At 46.6% G+C, this 26,145-nt stretch overlaps 1 protein-coding gene across 1 annotated transcript in view; it reads right to left on the bottom strand.

Annotated features, from left to right (window-relative positions):
• The window catches only part of LOC8034019, a 55,614-nt gene extending 30,314 nt beyond the window's left edge, over nucleotides 1-25,300 (bottom strand). Inside the window, exons 1-4 of the mRNA XM_042293972.1 lie at nucleotides 25,249-25,300; nucleotides 15,007-15,045; nucleotides 14,125-14,234; nucleotides 13,589-13,660 (exon numbers count right to left, since the gene is read on the bottom strand). Coding sequence (XP_042149906.1) covers nucleotides 13,589-13,660; nucleotides 14,125-14,234; nucleotides 15,007-15,045; nucleotides 25,249-25,294 — 267 coding nt within the window. The 5' untranslated portion in view covers nucleotides 25,295-25,300. The remainder of the gene's footprint in view (nucleotides 1-13,588; nucleotides 13,661-14,124; nucleotides 14,235-15,006; nucleotides 15,046-25,248) is intronic.
• Nucleotides 25,301-26,145: the final 845 nt, after the last annotated feature.

Genomic DNA, 26,145 nt, shown 5'->3' with positions numbered 1-26,145 from the left:
GGAGTATCCATATTAACGGGGTTCATATTAACGAGACATGACTGTAGTACTTTTCTCGAATCCTGGCGAGCGCCCTGCTGAAGCCAAGGTGTCCAGCCATTGGGTCGTCATGACATCCTTGGAAGATTTCTTCTAGGAGACTGTAAGGAATAACCAACAGCCATACTCTGTCGTTGTTAACGAATGTCTTTTTGCACAGCAGAAGGTAGGCAGGATTCGTAGGAAAGCGCGGGGAACCGCACTCGCTTGTCTCCCTAGATGCTCGATGAGCGCCTGCAGTTCAGTGTCATCTCGTTAAAGTGCTGCCATGCCGCTGACATCCAGAGCGCCGAGGAAACACTCATCGTCCTCGTCATCGATGCAGGCAGGACCGGCCGCGACTGGGGCCCTTGACAGCTAGGCAGTCAAGGGCCCCACTTTGACAGTCGGCGTCATTGTGCTTCCGGCCGGACTTGTACACCACGGTCATGTCAAACTCCTGCAGTCGTAGGCTCCACCGGGCGAGGCGTCCGGAGGGATCCTTCAGATTTGCGAGCCAGCAGAGGGAGTAATGGTCCATGACCACGCGAAAAGGACTTCCATACAAATATGGGCAGAACATTGTTATTGCCCAGACGACCACAAAGCACTCCTTTTCGGTAGTTGAATAGTTCCTCTCCGCCTTAGAAGGCGTCCTACTCGCGTATGCGATGACTCGCTCCGCCCCGTCTTGCATTTGGACTAGTACCGCGCCACGTTCGTTGTATCTGGCATCCGTGTGGATCTCTGTTTCAGCGAACTGGTCGAAACGGTCAAGAATCGGGGGCGTCTGGAGTCTTCGTTTGAGCTCATCGAATGACCGCCTGGTGTTTTTCCGTCCATTCAAACTTCACGGCGTCCTTCGTGAGGTGCGTCAGCGGTGCAGACAGCATGGCGAAGACCCAACAAAGCGCCTGTAGTAGGCACAGAGTCCAAGGAATCTTCTCACGCCCTTCTTGTCAGACGGCGGCGTAAATGCAGCTACGGCGGGGGTCTTCTCGCGTCAGGGAGAGCACATTTGTTGTTCACGACGTGGCAAGGAACTTTAGTTCACCATAGGTGAACTGACACTTTGCCGGCTAGAGTGAGAGGCCGGCGGTCTTGATGGCTTGAAGCACGGCTCGAAGTCGTCTCAGGTGTTCGTCAAAATTCCGTGAAAATACCACGACATCGCCAAGGTAGACGAGGCAGCTCTGCCATTTCAGACCTGCCAACACAATGTCTGTGACACGCTGGAAGTCGGCTGGTACTGTACGAAGTCCGAACGTCATCACTTTGAATTAGGACAGTCCGTCGGGGGTGACGGAGGCAGTTTTCTCGCGGTCGCGTTCCTCAACTTTAATCTGCCAGTAACCACTCTTCAGGTCCATCGACGAAAAATATCGGGAGTGGCGCAGTCGGTCTGACTTTACGTCGATGCAAGGAAGCAAATAGACGTACTTCTTCGTCACAGCGTTCACTCGACGATAGTCCACGCAGAATCCCTGGGTTCCGTCCTTGTTCTTTAAAAGGACGACTGGGGACGCCCACGGACTTCTTGAGGGTTGAATGATGTCATCGTCGAGCATTTCCTGGACTTGATCTTGAATCACCGTCCTTTCCTTTAAGGAGACTCGATACCGCGACTGGTGGACAGGAAGTGCATCGTCGTCGGTAATAGTGCGATGTTTCGCCATTGGTGTTTGGGAAACTTTCGACGATGTGGCTAAACAGTCACTGTATTGGGCGAGGAGATAAGCCAGTCGCCGGCGCTAAGGAGCTGGGAGCTCGGGGTCGATGTCGAGCTGCGGCGGCGACGTGCTTTGACGCCGCAGCTCGCTGTGACGTCAAAGCACGTCGCCTGCTGTGACGACGAGGTTTCCCCAGAGATTGCGGTGACCAGAGCTGGCGCCTGAAGCTCCTCGACGTGGCCCACGGTGGTACCCTTCGTTAGGTGCTTCAACTCCTCTCTGAAGTTTTTCACGAAAACAGTTGTACGTCCTACTAGGAGATCTGTTACGCCTCGTGCGACGCCAATTCCTTTTTCTAGGAGCAGTAGAACGCTGCCTTCCAGCGCAGCTTCACCATGCATGGCTGCGTCGGTTATGACGGCGAGGAAAACACTCGACCGCGGCGGCAGGCTCATATGGTCGGCGATAACTCGGGTCGCGGTTGACGTCATGTTGGTCTCCACCGGCGGCAGGAGCGGCTTTCGCAGCGTCAACTGGTTTGCTCCGAGGTCGATGACGGCGCCATACTCGCAGAGAAGGTTCATTCCGAGGAAAACGTCTCTCGCACAGTCTTGCAGAACGACGAAATTCACAGGGCACGTCTCACCGTGGATCTCCATGCGAGCAGTGCATCTGCCGACTGGTAAAATCAGGCGTCCTCCGCAGTTCGTATTTGAGATCCCTTCCACGGCGTCGTTACTTTCCGAAGGCGGTGAGAGAACCTCCCACTCAAGACTGAGCAGTCTGCTCCGGTGTCCACGAGCGCCGATACGTCGTGGCCGTTGATAATTACGTTTAGGTTGTTGGACACCGATGGAGGGGCGTTGCTCTGATGCCTAGCGTCGGGAGAGTGGGAGCGTTCCTTCGTTCTTGGAGGCTCTTTACGTCGTCCGTCCACGGCAACTTCACCTGCGGGAGTTGCCGGGCTGAGTCTTCCCGGCGGGAAACGGGAGACAGGCTGTCGCGGCGCGACCGACGGAAAGGCGTTGCGGAACGCCGAGGGGATGCAGAACGGGAACTTTGTGGTGCTGTCGGCGCTGGTGGCGGAAGGCGACGGAGGTATTCCTCGATGTCACGAGGGCGTTCGCCATACCTTGGGCGAGGGTCGTTCGGCGCAAACCCTCGTAGGCCCATTATGCAGTATGGGCACATCCAGTAGATGTGGTCAGCTTCACCGCAGTAATAGCACAGTGGTCGCCTGTCGGCCGCCCGCCAAACGTCGATCTTCTTTGCCGCAGTTTGTTCTGGGCGAACGTGCGCTCGATCTTCCTGGCGTCGGCGGTACTGCAGCGCTGGAGGTTCACGTCGGGGAGGCGCCATGTACGGACGCGAGGCTGGTGGTGCCCGTCGGACCAATGCGGAGTAGCTTATAGCGGGCTCCTCCTCTGCTGCTACGGTGGCGGAAGACTCGGGCTGGAAGGATCGGTGAACCTCCTCTTGGACGACCTCGGCGAGTGAGAGAGGATGGGCGATCTGCAGCAGGTAGAATCTTGCGGAGCTCATCGCGGACGATATTGCAGACGATCTCTCGAATGCTTTCGACACTGCTGGTATTCAAGTCCGGAAGCTGCGACGGTTGGAGCAGTAGACACGACGGCGAGTCGGTGGTGGTGGCTTGCTCGGGCCGTGAGTGCGCGCTCGATGTTGATGGCTTCACTCACAAAAGCGTCGACGGTCGTCGGGGAATTGCGAATGAGGCTTCCGAAAATTTCACCCTTCGCGCCACGCATGAGGACGCGAAGTTTCTTCTCCTCGGTGGCCTCGGGATTAGCTTGGCCACTTAGATGCAGGACATCTTCTACAAAGCTGTTCACGCTTTCATAGGTGCCCTGCATCCTTGTTTGAAGGTCTTGTGCTCGCTGTCGACTGTGGTGTTTGATGAACGTCCTCTTCAGTTCGGTGACACAGGACTCCCACGTAGTGAAGGAGGCTTCATGGTTTTCAAACCAATGCCTCGGAGTACCTTCAAGCGAGAAGTAGAGGTTGTGAATGCACTGCCCAGTTGTCCATCCATTGTGACGGGCATACGTTCATAGTGTTGTAGCAAATGCTCAATATCCCTGTGAATCTCTCCTTGGAATGGCGTCGGATTCCGGAATGCGACGGGCAGGTGTACGACGCCGGCGGCGGGCGATGCCTGGGACGACTGGTTGTCCATCGTCGGCCCCGTTGGCTGCTCAGTCGTGGGTGGCAAAAGTCCGAATTCCGGTTGTTGGCCTTGGGTGCGTCGACTTAACCGGGTCTCGATAGTGCCTTCGTTGGATCTTCGTGGGCTTGGCGTCGGACTTGCACTGGGGGCCCTCGGAGGGGTACGCTGCAGGGACATGCGTTACCCCGCACCTCCACCGAAAATGTCACGAATGATGAGGTGACGAAACAAAGAATGACTGAGGAAACTGAAACGTTTAATGGGGCGAGCTTGTACCCAGAACCAAAAAGGAAACAGAAGATAGCAACAGAGCGTTGCGGTCGTCGAAGTCGGCGTAACAGCAGGATCGAACGCTGAGGCGAGACTAACTGCGGCTCGCCACGCGGAGCCTCTTATGGAAACGCGTGGGCTTCTGGAACAATCGGCGTAGAATATTCGGCTTGTAGAACATTGGGACCTCGAATTAGCAACGCGGTTCTCGAATTCTCGAGAACAGCACATTACAGAGTCAACTAAAATGTGTACCCGCGGCAAGGCATTGAAGTAAGGATGCAGGCAAGTTGGTTCGTGACTTAAGAAATTGGGAACAGCGCACAAAAAAGACGAGGACAACGAGAGTACAGCACAGGAAAGCGCAGTCTATCAACTGAAGTTATTAAAAACGACTCAAACAAGAAAACACCACAAAGCAAACCAACGCCGAAACAACCCATGGCGTGTCGCTCACCAGGCATCTATAAAATATCTCTCTCTTTTGTGAAGATAAACCGAAGGCTGGCTGACGCAGTGCCCGATCCAGCCTTTTCGATTGCATGCGCCTCCAAAACCTCTCTGCGCTTTTGTTCACCCTTGCCAATGATTATGGTATCTTTGAAAACAGAGTGACACAAGCAGTCTCTGCAATGCACCTATAAGTGACCTCCTGTCTATTTCCGCAGGGAAACCGAGTTTATATAGGACAATCGGGACGCTGCGTCAATGAGAGAATGCGTGAACCTGCCCTTTCCCTGCGGTCAATGACAGGAGGTCAATTATACGTACACTGCAGAGACTGCTTGTGTCACCCTGTCTTCAAAGATACTATATTCAATGGCAGGGGGCGCACAAAAGTGCAAAGAGAGGTGCTGGAGGCGCATGCAATCGAAAATGTTGGCTCGGGGGACTGCGTCAGCCAGCCTTCGGTTTATCTTCACAAAAAAGATAAAGATTTTATAGATTCCTGGTAAGCGACACGCCTTTGGTTGTTTCGGCGTTGGTTGGCGTTGTGGTGTTTTTTTGTTTAAGCCGTTTCTAGTAAAACATCAGTTGATATTCGGCGCTTGTCCTGTGCTCTACTCTCGTTGTCCTCGTCTTTTTTGCGTGCTGTTCCCAATTCTTTCAGGCACTGAACTTTGACTTCTTGCGTGGAAGGCAAGCGCGATAACCATTAAGCCACGAGCGCGCTGCCTGCTTGGTCAGCTGCGCTCGCCGCAATATAACACAATGTATAGTTGCCGCCGCGCCTAACTAAAACCTCGTATTGAATTTTAATGCTTAAAAAATAAAGCGTTTACACCTTAGGGCTAATATATATGTGAACAAAATATATATTAGCAGGGATGCCATGGAACATCACAACAGAATGCAAGTTACTTGGAGCTAGGAGAAAATTATGTTCCGCAACAGAGCCAATAGCAAAACGCACATTTTATGGCGAGGCTTATGGCTCGTTTCAATCATAAGTATGACTGTACTCTACAAAATTGTGATAATTGTTAACATACATTACGTTGGCTATGTAGGAAAAGACGGAAACAAAAACCTTGATGAAAAACGACACATATGGCAAATTTGGGGCCAAAAAAGTAGTGCATCTCGCACGCCCATCGAAAAACACGCGTCCAAATCAGCGATTGTCGTTGGATGGATAGATGTTAATAGCTATACCCCTTGCAACGGGTAATAGCTAGCACCACCTAGCCGAAGTCTAAAGAGACAAACATATTATTCCTGCGGTGTTAGAGGAGAAAAAAAAAGCCTGTCGACCTTGGAGGAATGCGGACGTATTTTCGCCGCGCGCTCGCTTTTGGCTTCCGCGGAAGGCACACACTCGGTTTAATTGAATGTGAGTCGAACTCTCTTCACTATTATTACGCCGGAACGTTACTTGGAGCTATTTAAACGTCAAGGACTCCAGATTTCTGAATCCAAGAAGCGACAACATAAGAGTGTAGCCTACATCAGGCCCAACATTCCTCGGCCTAAAGAGGCAATAGATGGAATGGACATCGACGGGGAGAGCCTGCCGAAGCGATGCGAAGAGTACATTTACGCCCAAGTGAATATCTTGCCCTATATCACTGAGCAAAAAGCTACTAAGCTATCCGCGAACAATGGGGAGACAGAGAAGCCAATGCAGTCTACCTCCAACGGAGGTATGAAGCCGTGCAGAGGTAGGAGCAGGAGTAGATAACGAACAAGAGCGGCAAGGAAGTTCAGGACTGCTATTGAAGACACCGAAAGGCTAATAAAGATCACTATTCGTCCTCGAGCACTCGATCTGCAGCGCACACCCAGGGAAGAAGTCATCGCAGCGGTGGTCACGGCAGCCAAGCAATCACCGAAGGAAGTTTCTGGCACGGATTTATTTTGAGTCAACGAGATAAGCAATACAGTCACAGTACTTACGAACAGCACGAATAGAGCTTTAGCCTACGCCAACCTACAACAGATAACAGTGAACGCCTCCCAGATTGAAGTCTATTGCTACATGGCGGAATTCGAAGGAACAACACGCTTCCTGGTGCCCAATATCCTGGCTGCGCATTCAAGGACTACCAACCAGGACATCATAAAGATGGTCAGAATCGGCAACCCTAACCTACGCATCGTCAACGCAAGGCGCATGGGGAGGTCTCAAGCCATCCTCCTCACTCTCGTCACCAAAAGACCACTAGACTATTTTGTGTAAGGATCAATGATTACGAAGTCCTACATCTACAATAAAGAAAGCAAGCATGCATGGCATGTCGCCATGTCAAACATAGGGCAGATGCATGCCCTAAACGGCCGAGCAAGCTATGCCGTAACTGCAGAGAAGGGCACGAACTGGAGCAGGTCGCCTAAGGGGAATTCTGAAAATACTCCTGCACCTCGAAATGCGTGATCTGTGAAGGATCCCACTATAGAGGGAGCAAGGAACGCAGAAATAGATACGTTCGGAAGCAAAGCCCAAGAAACGAAGTAAGAAACAGATCATGAAGTGTAGGATACCGGGCACGGTCGGAATCCTTCCCACCAGTTGGACGACATGACGAACCAAGCATGCACGATAAAGAAGGAAATACCGAAGTCTACGCCGCGCCAGTGAACAGAAACAAAGAATCTAAAACCAACAAAACAGAGATGCACTCTGCGCTGAGGAAGCCGGAAGCCATGACCGCTCCGTCAGACCCCAGACTGATGGCAAGAGTCTTGACGCTCGAGAAGCAGCTGAAAGAAACACGGCTGCAATTAGCGAAAGCACATCGACAATTAGTGGAATCACAGCGACAATTGTCAGAATCGCAGCAACACTTCACGCAAGCACTGCAAGTGGTTTAAGTCCCAAGCAAGGGAGGAACCAACGGCGAAAGGGATGAAAGGCCTATGGTAGTGGAAGGGTCCACCTGCAGCCAACAAGTAGAAACAGCAGAACCTGCAGCGGACACCGAGGAAGAAAAAAGACGCCGCAAGATGTGACGTATCGAACCCACGACAAAAGAAAAAATGCTCAAGGCCTTATCGGATATGGCAGAAAAGCTGACCGACTTCAGGCACCAAGTGGGTGTACGTTTTCAGAAAATGGATGCGCGCATCCAAAGACTGGAAGAACAAGGTGCGAAATCGGATGAACGCATCAGGAGAGTAAAACAGTTTCTGACGTGTCCACCCACGCCAACAAGTAGACCAGCAGTGGCATCCCCAATGGAAAAGGACAGCGCTATGGTGCTCAATATATGGCAATGAAACAGTGGGGGACTGGGATACAAAATCAACGCCCTGTAATGCACCTCCTCACCCCTGAACATCCACCCGAAATCATAGCTATACAAGAATCTAACGAGAACTGTACAATCCCAGGGTGCATCAGATTCGGATAGAAGACACCCTCGACCAGCAGACCCATTTATTCTTCCTTTAAAGAAACATACCAGTCAGGCAACACGAGATTCAAATACAAGGACAAAGCGGTGCAATATTTGTTGAACTCCTACCAAGAAGGAAAAAAACATAAAAGCCTCTTCGTGTGCAACACATACTCTCCACCCAAGGACTATACGGACAGACTCGAAAGTATTCACGGAGGTAGCGCAAATCGCCATTAGCAATCCAACGACCTTCTTAGGAGACTTCAACGCTTACAGCACAACCTGGGGATACAGGACAGACTCCAAGAAGGGCAAGGCAATAAACAGGCAAGTCACGTTAAAAGACATGGTACCCCTAAACGACGAAGAACCCAACGAGGATGGGTAAGTGTGTAAACAGAGATACCAACCCTGAGCGAGCCTTCAAGGCTAACATCGCAGAGGCAAACTGCGAAACACTGGAGAAAATTTAGGCATACTGGAAATTACGTTGGGACCTCAAATAGAAGAACAAGTAAAATCTCCAACATGATCTGTTACGGAATGGGACGCCTTTCGAGAAATGCAAAGAAGTCGAGAACCCTATTGAAAATTCTCATTTGTATGAGAAATTTCTGTGTCCAATAAACACATATGAATCATACAAGATATATAAGAACATATAAGAACCATATAAGAACTATATAAGATATATGAGAACATGCAAGCACCATATAAGAAACTAGTGGGAAGTTTCCTATAAGTTTCTTATGGGGTTCTAATATATCTTATATAATTCTTATATAGTTCTCATATAATTATTATATGTTCTTATATATCTTGTATGATTCATATGTGTTTATTGGACACAAGACATTTCTCATACAAATGATTTTTTTTACTAGGGAACCCATAACATCGAGAGAACAGTGGGAATAGCAAGTTACCGAAGACCAAAGGGAAGCTACGAGGGACACGCCCAACCCAATGCAAGCGAGAACAATAGACACCAGGTTCCAAAACAGGGTTCAAGCACACTACTCATTGTACCGAAGGTGGAAAGATACTGGCAAAATTTATAAGAAACTGCAAAAAAGAGCGGTGAGACTATTTCGAGATATAATGGAACATGCAAAATACCTGAATGGACAATACTGGAAGCAAACATGCGATGGACTCAAGGGTCAACTTCATAGCAAAAGACCTTGGGCTTTGTACCGGCATTTGCTAGACCCAGAAAACCAGAAAACGAAAAAATGTAAAGCCATAACAAAGATACTCAGGGACATACCCGACGACGAAGACACAATCTGTGAAACACTCAAAGAGGCATACCTCCAAACATCAAGAATTGTAGGAGATAAAGCACACAGCCGACCCTACTCAGGAGATGACAAACCAGACATCGACTTTCCAATTGAAGAAAGTGAAGTAAGAGCTGCAATGCAAAACCTTAGGCCTAACTCGGCATTCGGGGTAGACAAGGTCAGCAACAAAGCTCTTCGGAATCTGGACGATGAATCTGTCACGGCCAACAAAGAATAATTCAATGGGATATGGGACACGGGAGAGGTCCCTCCTAGTTGGAGGCACGCAATTGATAGTATCCTTTATTCCTAAACCGGGTAAACAACTGGCACTCACGAACCTGAGGCCTATATCTTTGACATCATGTGGTGGAAAACTCGTGGAACGAGTGATAAAGCGACGCCTTCAGGAACACATGGAACAGCAAGGACCATTCCCACACCACTTGTATGGTTTGCGAAGCCATCTATCGACACAGGACATCTTTCTACAACTTCACAAAGACTATCACTCCAGAGAAGCCCGCTGGCAAGCAGTAGCAGCGATGGACTTGCGCAAAGCTCTTGAGAGGGTAGCACATTTGGTCATCCTAGAACAGATGTCACGTCTAAATCTAGGCGAAAAAGCATACAACTACGTGAAGTCCTTTCTGGTGGATAAAACTGCACAAATCAAGCTGGAAGATCACGTGTCGGACCCCTTTGCCATGTATCAAGGAAGAGGCACACTACAGGAAGCGGTCCTTTCCCCTCTCCTCTTTCACCAAGCTAGGATACCCATATCTCAACTACTCGAGCAAGTCTCATATCTCAAGCAGGCAATGTATGCGGACGATATAACCCTATGGACTAATGCCCCACCGCCGTGGATGGAAAACGCACTACAACAAGGTACAGACATAGTGGCGGAGGAAACAGCACGTATGGGACTAGAATGCGCCTCCGAGAAGTCAGCACTACTTGCAAGGAGTCCACTCAAGAAGGGCAAAGCCCTGGTAAACTTTCAAGTGCAAATACAGGGGCAACCCATACCAAGGGTGGAGTCTACTGAGATAATTGTTATGACGCTACATGCAAACGAAGGGAACATGGAGACACTTCGCATTTTGCGTAAGCAGGATGCGAAGTGTTGCTTGCCTTATCAAAAGAATGTCTCACAGACATTATGGTCTAGGAGAAAAGGATACCTGCAGACTAATACAAGCGCACGTCTTAAGCAGAATTATATATGCGACACAATACATGACTGTCTCCCAAACTGCCATAAGAGGAATCGATGCAATAATCATAGAAACGTACAAGACAGCCTTAAGGTTATCACAGGCTACGTCTACTGACAGACTAGAACAGATGGGACTGCATAATTTATTCCAGGAGCTCCGTGAAGCTCAAAGTAAGGCGCAACATCATCGATTATCACAAACGCCTACAGGGCTTAGAACCCTCCAGATGGTCAAGCTATAGTACGGACAGGTACTACCACCCAAATGGGACGTCTCAAAGTTATGGCGCAAAAGAATCATCATTAAACCGCCTCCGAGAAACATGGATCCAAGACACAACAACGGAAGAAGGGAAGCCCGAGCACAAGCCCTCAATAAGATTCATAACGGGGACTCCACCATCTATCATGCGGACACCAGCCCATACCCTGGGCAACCAAAGAGGTATGTGATCACAGCTTTCAACCTTGAACACAGTCATGTTGCCTCTGTTGCAGCTGACAACATTGACGAAGCGGAGGAAGCCGCGGTATCACTATCCATGCTAGCTGCAGTCAAAACCGCCAAAGACAGTACCATAACTACAGACTCAAGAACTGCCATTGTGAACTACCTGCGAGGTAGGTCAGGCACCCCGGCTAGGAAAATTCTAAGTAGCTTCAGACGACTAACAGGGGACAGCAAGTTCAAGGTTATATGGGTCCCAGCGCACTCGAATCTCTCTAGAAAAGAAGCAGCCCATTCGATGGCGTCTCAAGCGCTCTCAAACCGAGACGACGTCGCAGCCGGATGGAAAGTTTCCGGAGAACACAACTACGCTGCCCCTCTCTCAGGGGATATCAACACATCCTTCAGTGGAGCCAACAGAGCCTACAAGGACCAAAGAGGAACACTCTCACCTGCACACAGGGAGCTCAACCACCAACAAGCACGCACTTGGCGAAGATTACAAGCTTTCGCCATACCAACTCCACGGAGATATCTCAAGATCTACCCACACCTCTTCAATATTACCTGCACAAGATGTACAGGCCCTGAAGACACACCCCGGCCCGGCTCCCTCGAACACATGTTCTGGGAGTTCCCCAACTTTGCCATTCCGTAAATTTTAAAATCCGTAATAGTAGAAAACGCAACCACGATGATCCCGCACTGGACCTTTTTATTACAAATAGAAGAAGACAAGCAAATACAACTTCTCCTTATAGAAAGGGCCGAAGAACTCTTCGAGCATCTTAAAGAACAACTCCAGCAGAGATTTCTAAACAATCCTCCTTTATCCCCCTTCCCCCCGGGCCAAGCTTAAATATTGTACCAGACTCGGACCCTAAAGCGTCCGACCCCCTTGTACGATAAAGGCTCAATAAAGTTTACCTGACCTGGACCTGGTGTTAGAGGAGAATAACATAAAGGACGAGACCCGGACGACACGTGTCGTCCGGTTCCCGTTTTTTATGTTATTCTTTTCTAACACCGTAACTTAACCAGCACGCTCATTTTTACGAGAATATGATACCTCCCGGTTTTTTAAGCCAATTTTCTCCCCATAACTATCACCAGGTACACAGCGTTGCCAGATAGGAGAGTGGTCACGGAACTAGACTCACTTCGGAATTTCACCAGATTTCACCAGACAATAAAAATTAACGTTAAAGACGTTTAGGAGGAATCAGACAATCGAATTCAAATTACTCAGTTTATAATGACGAATCAATCACATCAGTTTAAGGTATGCATGCACACAGCCCAACGGCGCGAGGGTACGGTGAAGCAGAAAAGACCAGCAGAGCAGGAATGTGATTGTGCACGCAGCAATGTCACCATAAAAAAAAGGGCATATAACACATTCACGAAAATACGTCTTACAAGATTCGTTTTGTAAAATATGAAAGTACTTAATTTTAAGAAAACACACCAAGATATTGCGGCCATCTGTTCGCTCGGAACGCGCCCGTCTGCTGGCAGACTGCTTTTCTGTAGGCTGATTTTTCTTTTGCCTTTTTAATACGTGGCACTGACCGGTTTGAGCCAAAAACCCTCACTACTTAATGTAGTGATTTCAGTCCACAGAAGTCACAAGGTATTTTCCCCAGATTTTGCCAAATTTTGTCCGGTGTAGTGGCACACGAACAGGAAACCGAGGGCTCCCCAATATCACCAGATTTCCTAAATCTGGTACCGAGCTTCGCCATCTGGCAACACTGTCGGTACATCGACACTTGCGCTGAGATATAACAATTGAGACACGTATTCTACGTATGACGCGTATGCCAGTTCTGGTCTAAGTATTGCCGCAAATGTTTAGTGCCTTTGTATCAAACGCTTTACGTTTCCAATTGTATTTCCTCGGTATTTTTAGCTTGGGTGAGTAGGTGATTCATACTAGGAAGCGACAGCGAAAAAGAACAAGGATACAGCAAGAAGCCACATTAAAAAGGGCGCTGTTGTTATAGCCTCTTCTGTGAGTTTCCCAGCTCTTTTCTCGTCATTGTGCGCCATTGGTTCCTGTTGTTGTATGTGCATAGTTGAGCAGTGAGATAAAACTGACCCTTAGCACCTGCTGTATTCTAGTTTTTTCACTTTTCTTTTTTAACACGAAATATTTAATCTAGGCTTTCTTCAATGACTCCTTCATTCCTTCGGGGCCAAAACGTTTTCATTGAAAACATTTCTTGCACAAAGCTTTTAAACGTTTCAGTCAAAAAGGGCAGAAGTTTGATTATTGTCAATCTTTCGCCGACTTTGTTTTCAAACAAACGTGCTATATGTGCTATTCACAATTGAGCTCCAATCATAAGATGGTTTGTCAAAATGCCATTATTGTCGGCAGGTAACGTCAGGTGTCAATATACACCTCTGCATAGTTTCAAAATTTTGAGTGATGTAGAAGGATTGTTTGTGTCCGTATGTAACAGATGTGTAACGCCACGGTAAAGCCTCAATTCCATGGCAGGTCCCGGTAAGAAACCAGCATTTTTGTCTTTATTTCTTACGTAAATATTTTGTTAATAATTTTATCAGGTACTTCATTAAAGATGCAGTTCTTATTGTAAGTTTATTTTTTAACGAACACCAAACTTGACTTCAAACTTACGTTGATAGCGTTGGTCCCAACCAACGTGAGTTCAATTGAAGGGTATGGAAGAGTCGCCAATCGAGTTTCCACCTTAAATACAAAAGCCTTGTAAGACATTCAAGGTGCTGTCGAGTTACACACACAATAACCTATAATAAAGCTTATAGAATATAAATATTGCACCATGCAATTTATGCAGAAAGCGCTGTTAAGCACCAATGATTTCAAGCCCTTCATGCAGAATTTCACTAGATATCAGTGGCCTATCGTGTATAGTCTTGAGCTCACATAAACAAACGTGTCCCGAAATATTAACTTTCTCGGGAAAATCTTTTCGGTAACTAGACTAATTTTTGAATATTCTCCTGTAAATAATGCAAGTTATCTATACACCAACACAGTGTTTACAAACAAAGCCCGCTTTGCCCACACCAGGTCTGGGCATTGCTCGTGCGCAGAAACCATATTCCGAAGGTTTGCTTATGCGCAGTACCGACAACAGTGCCACCGCAGTCACGTGACGTCAGTGAGTTGAGTTGTTCTATATTACTTACGGCATTAAGAAGAACGGTGAAATAATAATTTGGATCACGGTTTGTTTTATTAAACTTCGTCTGAACTTCGTGGTTGTAGGTGAAGTGAACACCAATCTGCATTACATTGGCTACAACGAAACAGACAAAAAAAAAATTAGAAAAGCCATTGTCATGAAACGAGTCATTTTCTAATGGTCGGCGCTCAAGAGCACAAACTTTTACTTTTGCTTTGCCTCAATTGTTTGTTTGAAACTTCTCAACGTACGTGCATAGTAATGAAACAATTTACACAAGATTTTTAGGCATGTCCCGAATTGGAAGTATTGTCTCCTTTATGATCCGTAGTTATGGCCTTGTTTAAGTAAAATAAACATGGCAGAAATTTGTTTGGGGGGGTAAGATTTTATTAAAGCAATTCAGCCTCAAATTTTACAAGTATAGAGTTATAGTAAAGCCGATATTACGCTTTTGCATTCAGCTATGGTATGCTGAACGGCTTGATTGTGTTTCTTCGTCACATGCTGTTTTGTTTTTTACTCAAACAAACAATCAATCAGTTTCATTGCCAAAAAAGTTTATACTAAATTGGTATGTTTTTAATTTATTTGTACTTAGTTACGATATTGTGAAGTATATTATTTCCTCTGCAGAAGCAGAAGCACCGCTGCATGAAGAATATCATTTTCAAATAAATATCGCATTCAAGCAAGAATACACAGCGTAATCAATTTGCTATTATCTTCCTACTTCTGATAAGTAATTATTGGCATTCAGAATCATAAAAGTAGTATAGCTGTACGGATATTATCGCAGTACTGGAAGTACCAAACCAAAAAAAAAAACTATGCGATTCCCTCATATGATATAATATAAGCCATAGTACAAACTTTCTCTACTTACGTCTGCGCGATGAAAGTCCATTTCCAAAAGTAGTAAGAGCTGCAACATATGGGAAAGCGAAGAACATAATTAAGAACCATTACGTAAGTATAAGTGAACAGCATTTTATTCCTGAGTACCGTGTTTGCTCTAAACAAAAAACATAACCATCATTGCATCGCTCCAAAGTTTCACGAAATTTGTATTTAGTGTTCAAGGCCGCTTGCGATAGATTCAACGGAATACCGCGAGTTTGATAGAAAAGTAAACCGTGTTATTCTCGCCACAAAATTAAACTAGACATCGCCAAACCATTAATATTGGTCCATATATAGCGCTAGTATTTGGGATCAGATGCAAAAGTGTCAAAACTTACTGTTATCTCATAAAACTGTCTCCGATTTGTTTTTTAATTTTCATTCAGAAAATAGCACCAGTTTCTGCTAGCGAACGCATTCATCCCTGTGCATGTTTGGGTATCCTTAAAATATTACGTTCGCAATAGAAATTTCCAGTAATGGCTGATAACTTTTAATTCAAACAATGAGAACCTCTGACATTTTTGCATCCGTTTTCAAGCACTTGTGCCATATATGTTCCAAGCCTGAAGTTTTAGGCTCGATTGTTGCGCTAGCAGTTGGGACCAGATGCGTAGTTTATTTTTACGGCGAGCAATACATGCTTTGATATTCTCTCAAAGACCCGGTACTTTACAAAAATAAAGAGTTTCAAGTTATTTTTCTGAAAACTTAGCAGCACTTTTCTTAGAAAACTGAAAGATGGATCCGGCGGTTCACGCAACAGAAATGCAGATACTCGAAAGCTGCCCACGCAGCGTTGTTCTGCCGCTCTCCTCGCCAAACACCTTAAAATGACTCAGACAAGCTTTATATTTTTCTACGATTTAATCAGACTGGTGCGTAGCGTGTTACAAGTAACGCGTTGCTTGCACCAAGTTGGTAATTGCTTCATTCCTTAACAAAGTAGCCACCTAGTTAATTTCTAAGAAAAGGAAGCAGTAACGTATTTCCGTTATTTTGGATGAAGTAAGGAGAACCTGTATGAAGTTACTTCTGGAGGGGGGGACGTGTAGAACAGAAGTACCCAACCTACACTTCGTTTCACTTTAAGTCCAGACGTATCCGGCGCTACGAGCTGATGGGAACCAATCAGAGAGCGTCAAAAGCGAATTATCATAATGTTTGTTAAACTTCTGTACGTGTTCTGTGACGCTAAACCAATCATAAGCGGAAGAGGCCCAGTGACTTGCGGCTTTTGACGCTGCTTGATTAGTTCAGTTATCTGGTTGCGTTGGCGGCGTCTGGACATAAACTGAAACGACGCATAGTTCACACTCCAGCTCGCGCCTGTAATTTGTACGAGGAGAAAACGCTCGAAAAACAATGAAAGATGTGTACAACGTGTGTCAGTACAGCCAAATTTATTCCCGGATTAACCCATTAAAAATCAAGGAATTGTTCAGGACGACAAAAAATGGAAGCGCTGATACTGCATCATAACAACGACGCATTCAGAGTAATGAGTAAATAACGCGCGGCTCTCAAGATGATTTAATACGTTTGTTTCGAATCGCACTAATAAGTGGCTTACTTAATTCTTTTTTGAGTGAGTTACCAGTAACGGTACTTAATGAATCTGTTTCAGTAACGTGTATGTCTGGTTCTAACGTCAGATATTATTTTGGTTGCGAACATGGTATCTGGAAACAATTTCCAGTATTCGCGACTCCAGCGAACTATAGGGGACGCGCTGGTCAGGCAAAATGGCGGACGAAAGGAGCTCGTTTTCGTCGTTCAACACGCGGACCACCATAAAGTTCTTGCACTGCAACGCAAAATTGGTGTTATATATAAAAGCAAAGCGATTTTTCGGCGCTAGAATCCTTCTTCTAGTCAGTGCGTAGGAATGGCTTGCAGGAAGCATACAAATAATTACTGGATACGATATTTGTTTCTATGCGGCCTACGAGAACCAAACAGCGATAGCAAACGACAGAGTCGAGACGACCTCTTCTCTTGAGCTTTTCAGCGTTCCCGCTATGCGGCGTCGATTTCGCTGGAGTCGCCAATAGACCTTTGCATCGCTTATCACCGGGGCGAAAAATGTTGAGTCACTGAGCTGCGGACGCATGCGCAGCGTCTGATATACCGCACAGCAGGGCTACAGCGCATGCTCAGAAGGCGTTCCACAGCCCAGCAGACAAAGATGGCAGCGCGCAGAAGGCGATTTTCGCAAAGGTCTATATACTCGCGGGGACGACTTTTCTTGGCTATGCAGTCGAAGGTGCGGGCACGCGTGCCCTCTCCCATTTTGAGCGCGGATTAAAGCTGTGCGCGCGCCCTCCTCATCTACCCAGATATGCTAAGATATCGAAAATAATCTCTGGAGAAGGGTAACAAGAGGAACGAAGAGAAAAAAAAAATCCAAACACAGCAAAGCGACTGGTGCGCGACCGAAAAAAAAAAAAATCCGCCTGGTCCGGGTATCGAACCCGGGACCTCTTCATTTTTCCAATGGAGCGCTCTACCAACTAAGCTACTCAGGGGTTACACGTCAGTAGAGCAAACAGGTTTATCAGCTGCCACCAGTCTAACACCAACAAGATTGAAAGGCTTGCATTTTAAGGTTATGATTATAATTCTATTAATTTCAAAGGTGCATGTCAGCTGGACAAAAATGACAAAAATAATCCCTGGAGAAGAGGAGCAAGAGGGCCAAAGGGCAAACAAATATCTCCAAACACAGCTGCTGGCTCCTATTATCCTTTCCAAAAAAATCTTTAAAAGAACGCTCCTAAGCCGCCGCCATGTTGCTGATGCTGATGGCAGCTGGTGCGACTCTTGCGCCCCCTATCAGCCAGAAATTTTCTGCCACTCTCTTGGACTGTGGAAACCTACTCAGCGCGATTCTCAACCTAAGTTTAGTGGTCTTTCATTCGAGGTTTTCTGACTCCCCCCCCCCCCCCCCCCCTTGAAAGTTTCCACTTAATTTTTCTGATGCATGGTACGTACCCTTGCTGTATTATCTTCCACTGTGAGAAATAAGGTTGGTAAGTGCCTGCCATTCAAGCGTTCCTGCTCGGCTCGACATTCAAAGGAAACGAAGGAGGGTAGGGACGTCGAACGGCACTCGACGCGATTGTGCGAGCAATGACAACTGTTCTCCCCCCTCCCAGAGATAATCCGCGTAGAGTCCTTCTATACACTCCGTGCGACGCGACTGGCGCGCCGCCGCGCGGCCGTTGCCGAAGGTAGGCAGTGAGAACCCCAGAGAAAACGAAACCGAAACCACGCCACGTACGTTGGTACGCATTGAAGTCGGAGCGGTGCGGTTGCGCTGGGTTCACAGCATGAAGTGCTACCGGTGCTGCGTCGTTAAGTGCTTCAATAGTTGTGCGTCGTATCTCGTGGGGACAAAGTTTCACAGTTTTTCACCTCGCCGATGTTTTGTGGGACAGCGACACAGATGGACCCGTGCCCTACTACGCGAGAAATTAGTTTCCCGATCTTATCTTTCACTGTGTCGGCACGGCTGGCATTCTACACTGCCGCTTTGCGCTCTGCGTTTGTTTTCGTACCAGTGACGCTTACATGTGTTAGCGCCGATGGGACGAACTGAAATACCATCCCACACTCGCGGGTATACAGTGCCAATTTCGTTGGAAAAATGCCCTCAAAGAAGTTTCGTCCCCATCGTACGTGTCGATGATATTTCCGGACAAGTATGGCACACAATCTGTACTTCACAAAGAAAACTTCGAACGATAAAAAAAAAAAAAAGTGACAAATATGAATCAAATATGAATATGAACGATTGAGTAAGGAAGTTTATGTGGTGTCCTTTCTTTTTTGATCAGCCTCCTTTTGGATGTAGAAACGCTGACACCCCGAGTTCTGTAGACAACAATTTGTTTTCTCGGCTTTAGATCCACCTATCACAAAGTTGTTTGAACTGGAAGTACCGTCCACTGGTCTCGTCCTACCTGTAAAGTGTGCACCTCCCACGATGAGTGGTATTACCTTGACAGCCTTTAACGGTCAAAACTGGTTCCCATTTAGTTGCGCCGCCCAAACTAAATTTCCACTTGGTTTCGCTATGCCACCTCGTTTTGGTATAATAAGTGCTGTGTCAAGTTACGGTCATGTCAAAGTACCTGTGTGCCGAAAATCAGCACCTCGCGCAACAGGTTATTACACAACAGCTGACCGCAAAAGCCTTTGACGGCCAAACCGTGTGTTGGCCGACAACTTTGTTTTCTCGGCTTTAGAACCACTTTTCGTAACGTTGTTTTAATTGGGAGTAGAATCCACTAGTCCCTTCCTACCTGTAAAGTCTCCACCTCCCACGTCGAGTGGTATTTTCTTGACAGCCCTTTCATGGTCAAAACCGGTTACCAGTGAGTTACGCCGCCCAAACCAAATTTCCACCTGGTTTCTCTATGCCACCTCTTTTTGGTATAATAAGTGCTGTATCATGTTACTGTCAAGTCCAAGCACCTGTGTGCCCAAATCTGCACTTCGCACAGTCCGGTTAGAGCACAACATTTTGGGTCCCATATTGGATTTCTTTATTTCTTTATTCGCTAGATACATAACTTTCACACCTGCTGTCTTAATGAAACTTGGCACACTTCGTGCACAAACTTAGTGAACATCTCTCTCGCCTCTAAATATCACCGTTTCAGCAGTCCCGTTTACAGCGACGAGCGAAACAAATTTCCCACTCAGAGCATTTATGGTGGCGGCCGTCTTGCTTTTCGGAAAATTGCTCCAACCCCTTTTTAGGTGGCAACTAGACAAATTACCCCTAATAACGGCTCAAACTCAATATATAAGAAGTGGAGAACAGCTAGATGCCCTTCTTAGGTCTGCCACAGCACTCGTGGAACGTCACCCTCAACGTGTCGGCTCAAAAAGCAAAAGTTTCGTCCGTGCGCGCTTTTGCCGCCACAGCTTCGCATGCGAAAAGGCGCCGCAGGCTGCTGACCGCGCCTCACTGTCGAACGCCAGCTCCTCCGCTAGCGGCGCTACGCGCGTTTTTTAAAGGGCCGCTATAGTTCCCGCACGGAGCGTATAGTCATAGCCAAAAATAGTTGTCGGGGTTGGAGCCAGTCTCTCCCGTTCCTTTGCCTTAGTGCTGGTGTGAAAAAAGGAAAGTCTCTCTAAAACGTGCCCCATAGCGAAGTCATCTTCGATTCCGGCCGATCCTCAAGGTGTGATTGTCGTCGACCGTGACTGATATTGGAGATCTTTCTCAAATTATTTTCAGATAACGCTACATCGTGTGGTACGTACAGTGTATTGCTCGAATGTTAAAACTTGGTAGGTCCGTGTCCGGTCCATCGGTAAACACGTTTTTTGTGAGCGTGAAGAATGTATAGTTTTCAGCTATCTTCTTGTATAAATTATTTTCGAAAGCTAACCGCTTTGTCGTTTGACACGCGGCTAATCGTTCGGCGCCGTCAAAAGTTAGCGTTAGAAAAAAAAAAGACAACTAACGTTCCAGTCGACCGCATTCGTTTTGTCGCGCGTGTACCCAACAAAAATAGCTTACAGTTTTTTTTCCCTTTTTTTTTAAATGTGTCGTCTCACTTTCCTTGGGAAAATACATACTACATGAAACATAAAATACATTGGGAAAAGACGAGAATTCAGCCACCAGTAGTGTTCGAAACTGCGCCTACGCAGGCTGCGCCTATCGAAATCACAGTCCACTCGGTTAGGGTTAGCAGGTACGCCGGTGAGAGCCTAGCCTCAAACCCATTGACTAGGTTCGAAAGCGGTTTATTGCCCCTGGGGTCGAGTGTTTCTTGGAAATGTGTATAGTAATCGAAAGTTCGCGAAAAGCAGCGCTTGGTAAGTTCCGAGCATGTCGTTATCTCTCCGCAGCCGATGGGACTGTGGTATTTCCCTATTAGGGAGTCGAGCAATAAATCAAGAAGCAAGCAGCTCGAACATAAAGACTGTCTGCATGTTTGGTCATTCTGCCAAAAGCGTTTAAACGCGGTAGCTTAATAGGGTGTGGCTCTCTTAGTTTGGAAAGTGCCTAGGGCAGGATGACCCTAAGTCTTCAAGTGCCCTGGGCGGGTCAACACCTCCTAGACAGTTTCCAAAGCCTGCGCGTCACGTCGCATGACGTCACGTCCCGGAGGCCTGCACGGGTGCTGATTGTATGCGAGTGCCGCGTCAGCGTTCGCGTGGGACTCGTTTCCTATCATAGTCCCACGCGAAGGCTAACGCGGCACTCGAATCCAATCAGCGCCCGTGTAGGCCTCCGGGACGTGATGTCATGCCACGTGACACGCAGGCTTGAAAGCTGTCTAGTAGGCGCTAGGCGGGTGGGACGTAGGTCAGGACTCTGTATGGAAAGAGACCACGTCACACGGAATCATCTCTTTGTGACTTTGCGCGCGCTTCCATTCAGCACCACCCGGATACAAAACCTTAGCTCACAATTTTCTGGGTCACCAAGAGAAAAGAATGCGCTGTCCTGCCATTTTCCCCCCTCCTCGTTCCGCGCGCTCGTTGTACGGCATCTGTTTCTGCTCCTGTCTTTCTTGCCCTTTCCACCCCTCTAAGCTCCGCGCGCTTTCTCACACTTCCTGCTTGCGATCCTCCAGTTCCTGCATGCTGGGTCCGTAGCTCAGTCAGCAGAGCACTCAGCTTCCAGGCTGGCTGACCGGGTTCATTATCGAGCACCAATTGCCGGTATTCTTTTACTTTTTTAAGATTGTTTGGCGGTTGTGGATTGACCGACCTACACATTTCGTGTTTACGCGGCTCCGGTGGTTGGTTGGTCCCATAAATCTACGGCTTTAATAGCGCTTCAATAGGCCACTGTCTGTGTTTCTTAGGTTCTTAATAAATATAAGAGTCGACGGAAGAAGGCGAGCGGACATGAACATCGCTGTCATCGCAGTGTCCGTTTCGGTGACAAGGAACTTGGACATCGCCGTAAGCTGGTAATGAAAATCTCTTCACCGCTGGTCAATCGCAGCAGGCGGCAATGTACCGGTCCCGCTTGGTCCCGCCGTGTAGATTAGGACCCCAGAACACGAGTTCCAACCGAACGCTGAGGCAGCACTCGTGTTCAATCTATGTTCCGTGGTGCCAGCTTTCGGTGACTCCCAAAATTAAGCACTACGTCTCCTTTATCAAAAAGGTGTTAAGAGTGTATATGGTCAGGCGATGAAAGGCAAGCGGAGTTCATAGCTTGGATAGCTGCGCCAGTTGGTTCATGTCGGTGTGTAGAAAGATGAACGATTGATTTACCCGGCCAGCACGCAGCTTCCACTGGCCTACCAACCTTACGGCGAACATTTTCTGACGTGTCAGTCAACTGGCATTAGCATCGGAGAAAGCTTATCAGGTTAGGAGCTTCGCCGAAGGCCGTTTTCAAAACGGTTGAACAAGTTCCACATTTGGGGCCTCAATCGGGACCCTTGACCGAGACGTGTTTTCACGTGTGCGTCGCAAACGACAGCTGGTGCCCAGTGTGAGGCGCAATGTCAAGTGACTGGCTTATGCCTGCTGTCGTTTGAGGACACTGACCTGTGATCCAACCTCCACGCATAACTGCCCCAACTTTTGATTCTGGCAAAGGCCCGAAAATACATTTTCGTATCTTGGCTTCGTCGCTGGAATTACCTTCAGGCTTCAAGCGACGATTCAACAGCGCAGGATAAAGTGCAATAAAATAAAAATAAAAACCCTTTCGCGGGAGGATGCAGTAACTTCTGTGCGTGCAATTGTGCTCAAAATGCGGATCAGAATGGCACGACAATGTGGAATAATCATACCGTTCAAAAGACCAGCTTCATTAAAAATTAAAGCAAAGCCTGAGAGCACTAAAGTTTACGTAACTCTGAGACCGAAAATTTGGTAATGCGGAGTGTTCACCGGCTTGCCTGGGTTTCCGCTGTCTATTCAGATAACGTATTATTCAGTGCATGCACACCTATGCGCGCGTTGGTATTTGGAAGTTAGTGACGGCTGTAATTTTCAAAATTTTAAAGCGACAATAAAGTGCTTTTTTAGAAACTTGTCTTCTTGTCATAACTCATTCTACAAGATCTAAGCATCCTTGAAAAAAAAAAGGAAATTACATTCATGCACGGCCAATTTGCATATTAAAAACAATGATCAAAGCTCCCTACACTTACCATTAGGACAGAACAACAGATGACGCGAACGAACCTTCATGATTACGGTCGCGACGACGGACGGCGCTTGTCAGCCACTCGCGAGCGATGGGTGTCCACGTGGACGAGCGGGACTGGTCGGCCGCTCTTCCGCGTGGGAACCCATTGCTTGAGAGTGGTTGACAAGCGCCGTCCATTGTTCGACCATACTTGGATGGATGGATGGATAAATCCGGCTGAGCCCTTTGGATCGGGCGATAGCTTACGCCACCTAGCAATTTTGTTTTACCATTTAAGCTTAGAATATTTATATCTGAAAACTATATTAACTCCGCTCTGAAAAGAAAGTGAGGCTATAAAACCCCCTTGTCTTCAGTTAGGTAGCGCCATCTGTCGTTATCCGACATTAGCATGTGTAGCAATCTTTGATCACTTTTTTAATATGCCAATGGGCCCCCATGAATATAATTTCGGTTCCTTTTAGGATGCTTAGAGCTCGTTTATTGAGCTATATGACCATAAAACTATGATCTCATAACGCACTTTAGTGCCCTTTTAATACGATATATTCACAATAACCTTTTTATATGGCGTGCTTCTCTAAAGATAATGTTGTCCTATACCTCTCTGTCTTCTAGCTTACGGATTTCGAATGCTTACGTGCGTCTGTTATATGGAGCGTCAAAGACAAAGTTCTACTTCGAAGCTCTCGCTGACATCTCTATACATTCATGTGCACAAGGTTTTTCATCATCATAGACGCGAGGGTAAATAGCATTCGTAAGACCGCACGATCTATGCTAACTGGTTACGTATGCTGCCGAATAAAATACTTACTAGGGCCTGATGAAATTACGAGGATCGTGCGATCAAAACACTCTTTGTTTACACCCTTGATGAAAATCTTACTCAAGTGCACGTTAATTATTTATTTCTCTTATTCTCCATTTATCTACACCCAAACACATTGAATGTGGAACCAACTCCACCTAAAGCCGGCAAGGGGTAGAAATTTGGGACGAGTGCTGCGTCAGAATTTAACCGGATCTCATGTCTTGGCCGATCGAGCAAGAGCGTCAGCCGAAAACTGACGCAGCGCTCTTGTTCAATCTGTTCCACGCACTAGCCTAAGGCCTAGGGTAGGGGACCTAGAAATTCAGTACTACGGCTTTGCGTTATTATGTAGAATGTCCTGGTGGAACAAGCTTCTACAGAAAGGAGGGAAGCTTTCTCCATCTTTGGGGCCGAAAAGGTAGACCGAGGGTACTTGATTACTGGTTCTCCGTGAGGCTTTAAGGACGCGGTGACGAGAAAACCGAAAGGTACGAGTATTTCTGGCATGAAATTTTTATGGGCTACTATATATTCACCAAGTTTCACAAATGTTTACGTAATAAAGCAAATCAACTTTTTAACTTAAAACGAAAGAAACACACAAGAGGACGAAACAGACGACACAGCTCTTGTGTGTTTCTTTTGTTTTAAGTCAATGTAGATTACCAACACCCTCAAGTCTATAATCAACTTTTTACTTTACAGAATTCTCAAATGACAAGAGCCGTAACCGTGAACAGTTGCTCCTTAGATTTAAGTTTTGTTCACAGTCAAAACTTACAAATATATTGTCGCGTGTAATGCTTCAGCGTCATAATTAGCTCTTTTTCTTGTGTGTGTGTACGGCTAAACTCATTTAAGCGTAGCATTTGCGAGCTGCAAAATGCCTCTGTGCAAAAGCAGCGTCACGTGTGACCGATCCAATTCAGCTACAATGCGCTGTTCAAGGACTATCGCCAATGTCTTGTCCGTTACAAAAAAAGAAAAAAAGAAGTAGTACATTCATAGTACAGTTGTCAAGCACCGAATTATCGTTCACCTTTTTGAACCTACAACAATAGCTGTTAAGCAATGCCTAGAGTTGATCGATTCCCTTCCTGGAGGCCAAGGCACCACTAAATTGTGCGCTAATTCACCTTAGCCCCACTGAAAGTCTTACAGTTGTACAAAGAAATAAAAAAAATTAACGTGACTTTCGTATACATATAAAAAAAAAATTTGTTGACGAAAAAACACAAGACCACTAAAAAAGAAGAACCGTAACTTACTTGATACAAGTAGCAATCGTAAAACAGTGGAGTAGCTTGAATGCATTTTCGTTATCAAGTTACACCCGGCAAGGTGTTCTGCTGCTGTGTGGCTATTTTAAAGGCAAGTGTCGCAGTGACGTTGTCTATTGGAGAGGAACGAACTCAAGTTCTCTTATAGTAAGAATCAACTTCCGCGACTTCACTTCATTGTCCGCTCTTGAATCTGCCCTTTAACTTACTTCCTGTTTTTAACGACGTAAATCCAATCCTAGGGCTCTAACATCACGGCCAACGTTATTTCGCGACCTTTACATTAATTAAGTTTGCTTGCTACATTTAAAGCGGATGTTGACGTAACGTGACCCATGCACTATGAGTTTCCCCGCTAACCTTAGAGGGGACCCGACCACCACGTGACCTAAGCAATGTAAGTTTCGCCATACATTTGCCGGGAAAATTGCTTTCACCATATCCAAAAGCGCTCCATGCTCGACCTTTTAGAGGGGAAAATGGTAGCGCGTGCTTGTACGTGCAAGAAAGAAACAAACAAAAAAGCGCTTCTTGACCACTCCAAATCTACTTGGCGAATTCCCCATAGGACGTTGCTTCTGGAAAGCCTGCCCTCGTTTTGTTTTCACAAATTTAGTAGTCACTTAAAACAACACAATCAATCATTTCATAGATTTATAGAGCGCGCCACTGTTAGTGCGAACAAGGTACTTATATTTCTTTCCCTAACAGAAAGGTGTTTAAAGATAACTAGTAGTGTGGCGGAATCAGGCTATATTCACCATAAACATAGGGGGTAAGTGTTGACATTCGACGCTCCCTCACTAGGAAAGATACAAAAACACGACGATGTCGTTTTGATGCTAGCCGTGTCGCATAATGCATGAACGATGTTAGTTCCTAAGA

Source organism: Ixodes scapularis, unplaced genomic scaffold (assembly GCF_016920785.2).
Source record: "Ixodes scapularis isolate PalLabHiFi unplaced genomic scaffold, ASM1692078v2 PGA_scaffold5__190_contigs__length_132052651, whole genome shotgun sequence".
Taxonomy (NCBI): Eukaryota; Metazoa; Arthropoda; class Arachnida; order Ixodida; family Ixodidae; genus Ixodes; species Ixodes scapularis.
Note: the sequence above shows the minus strand (reverse complement) of the source record. Positions and strands in the feature narration are given on the sequence as shown.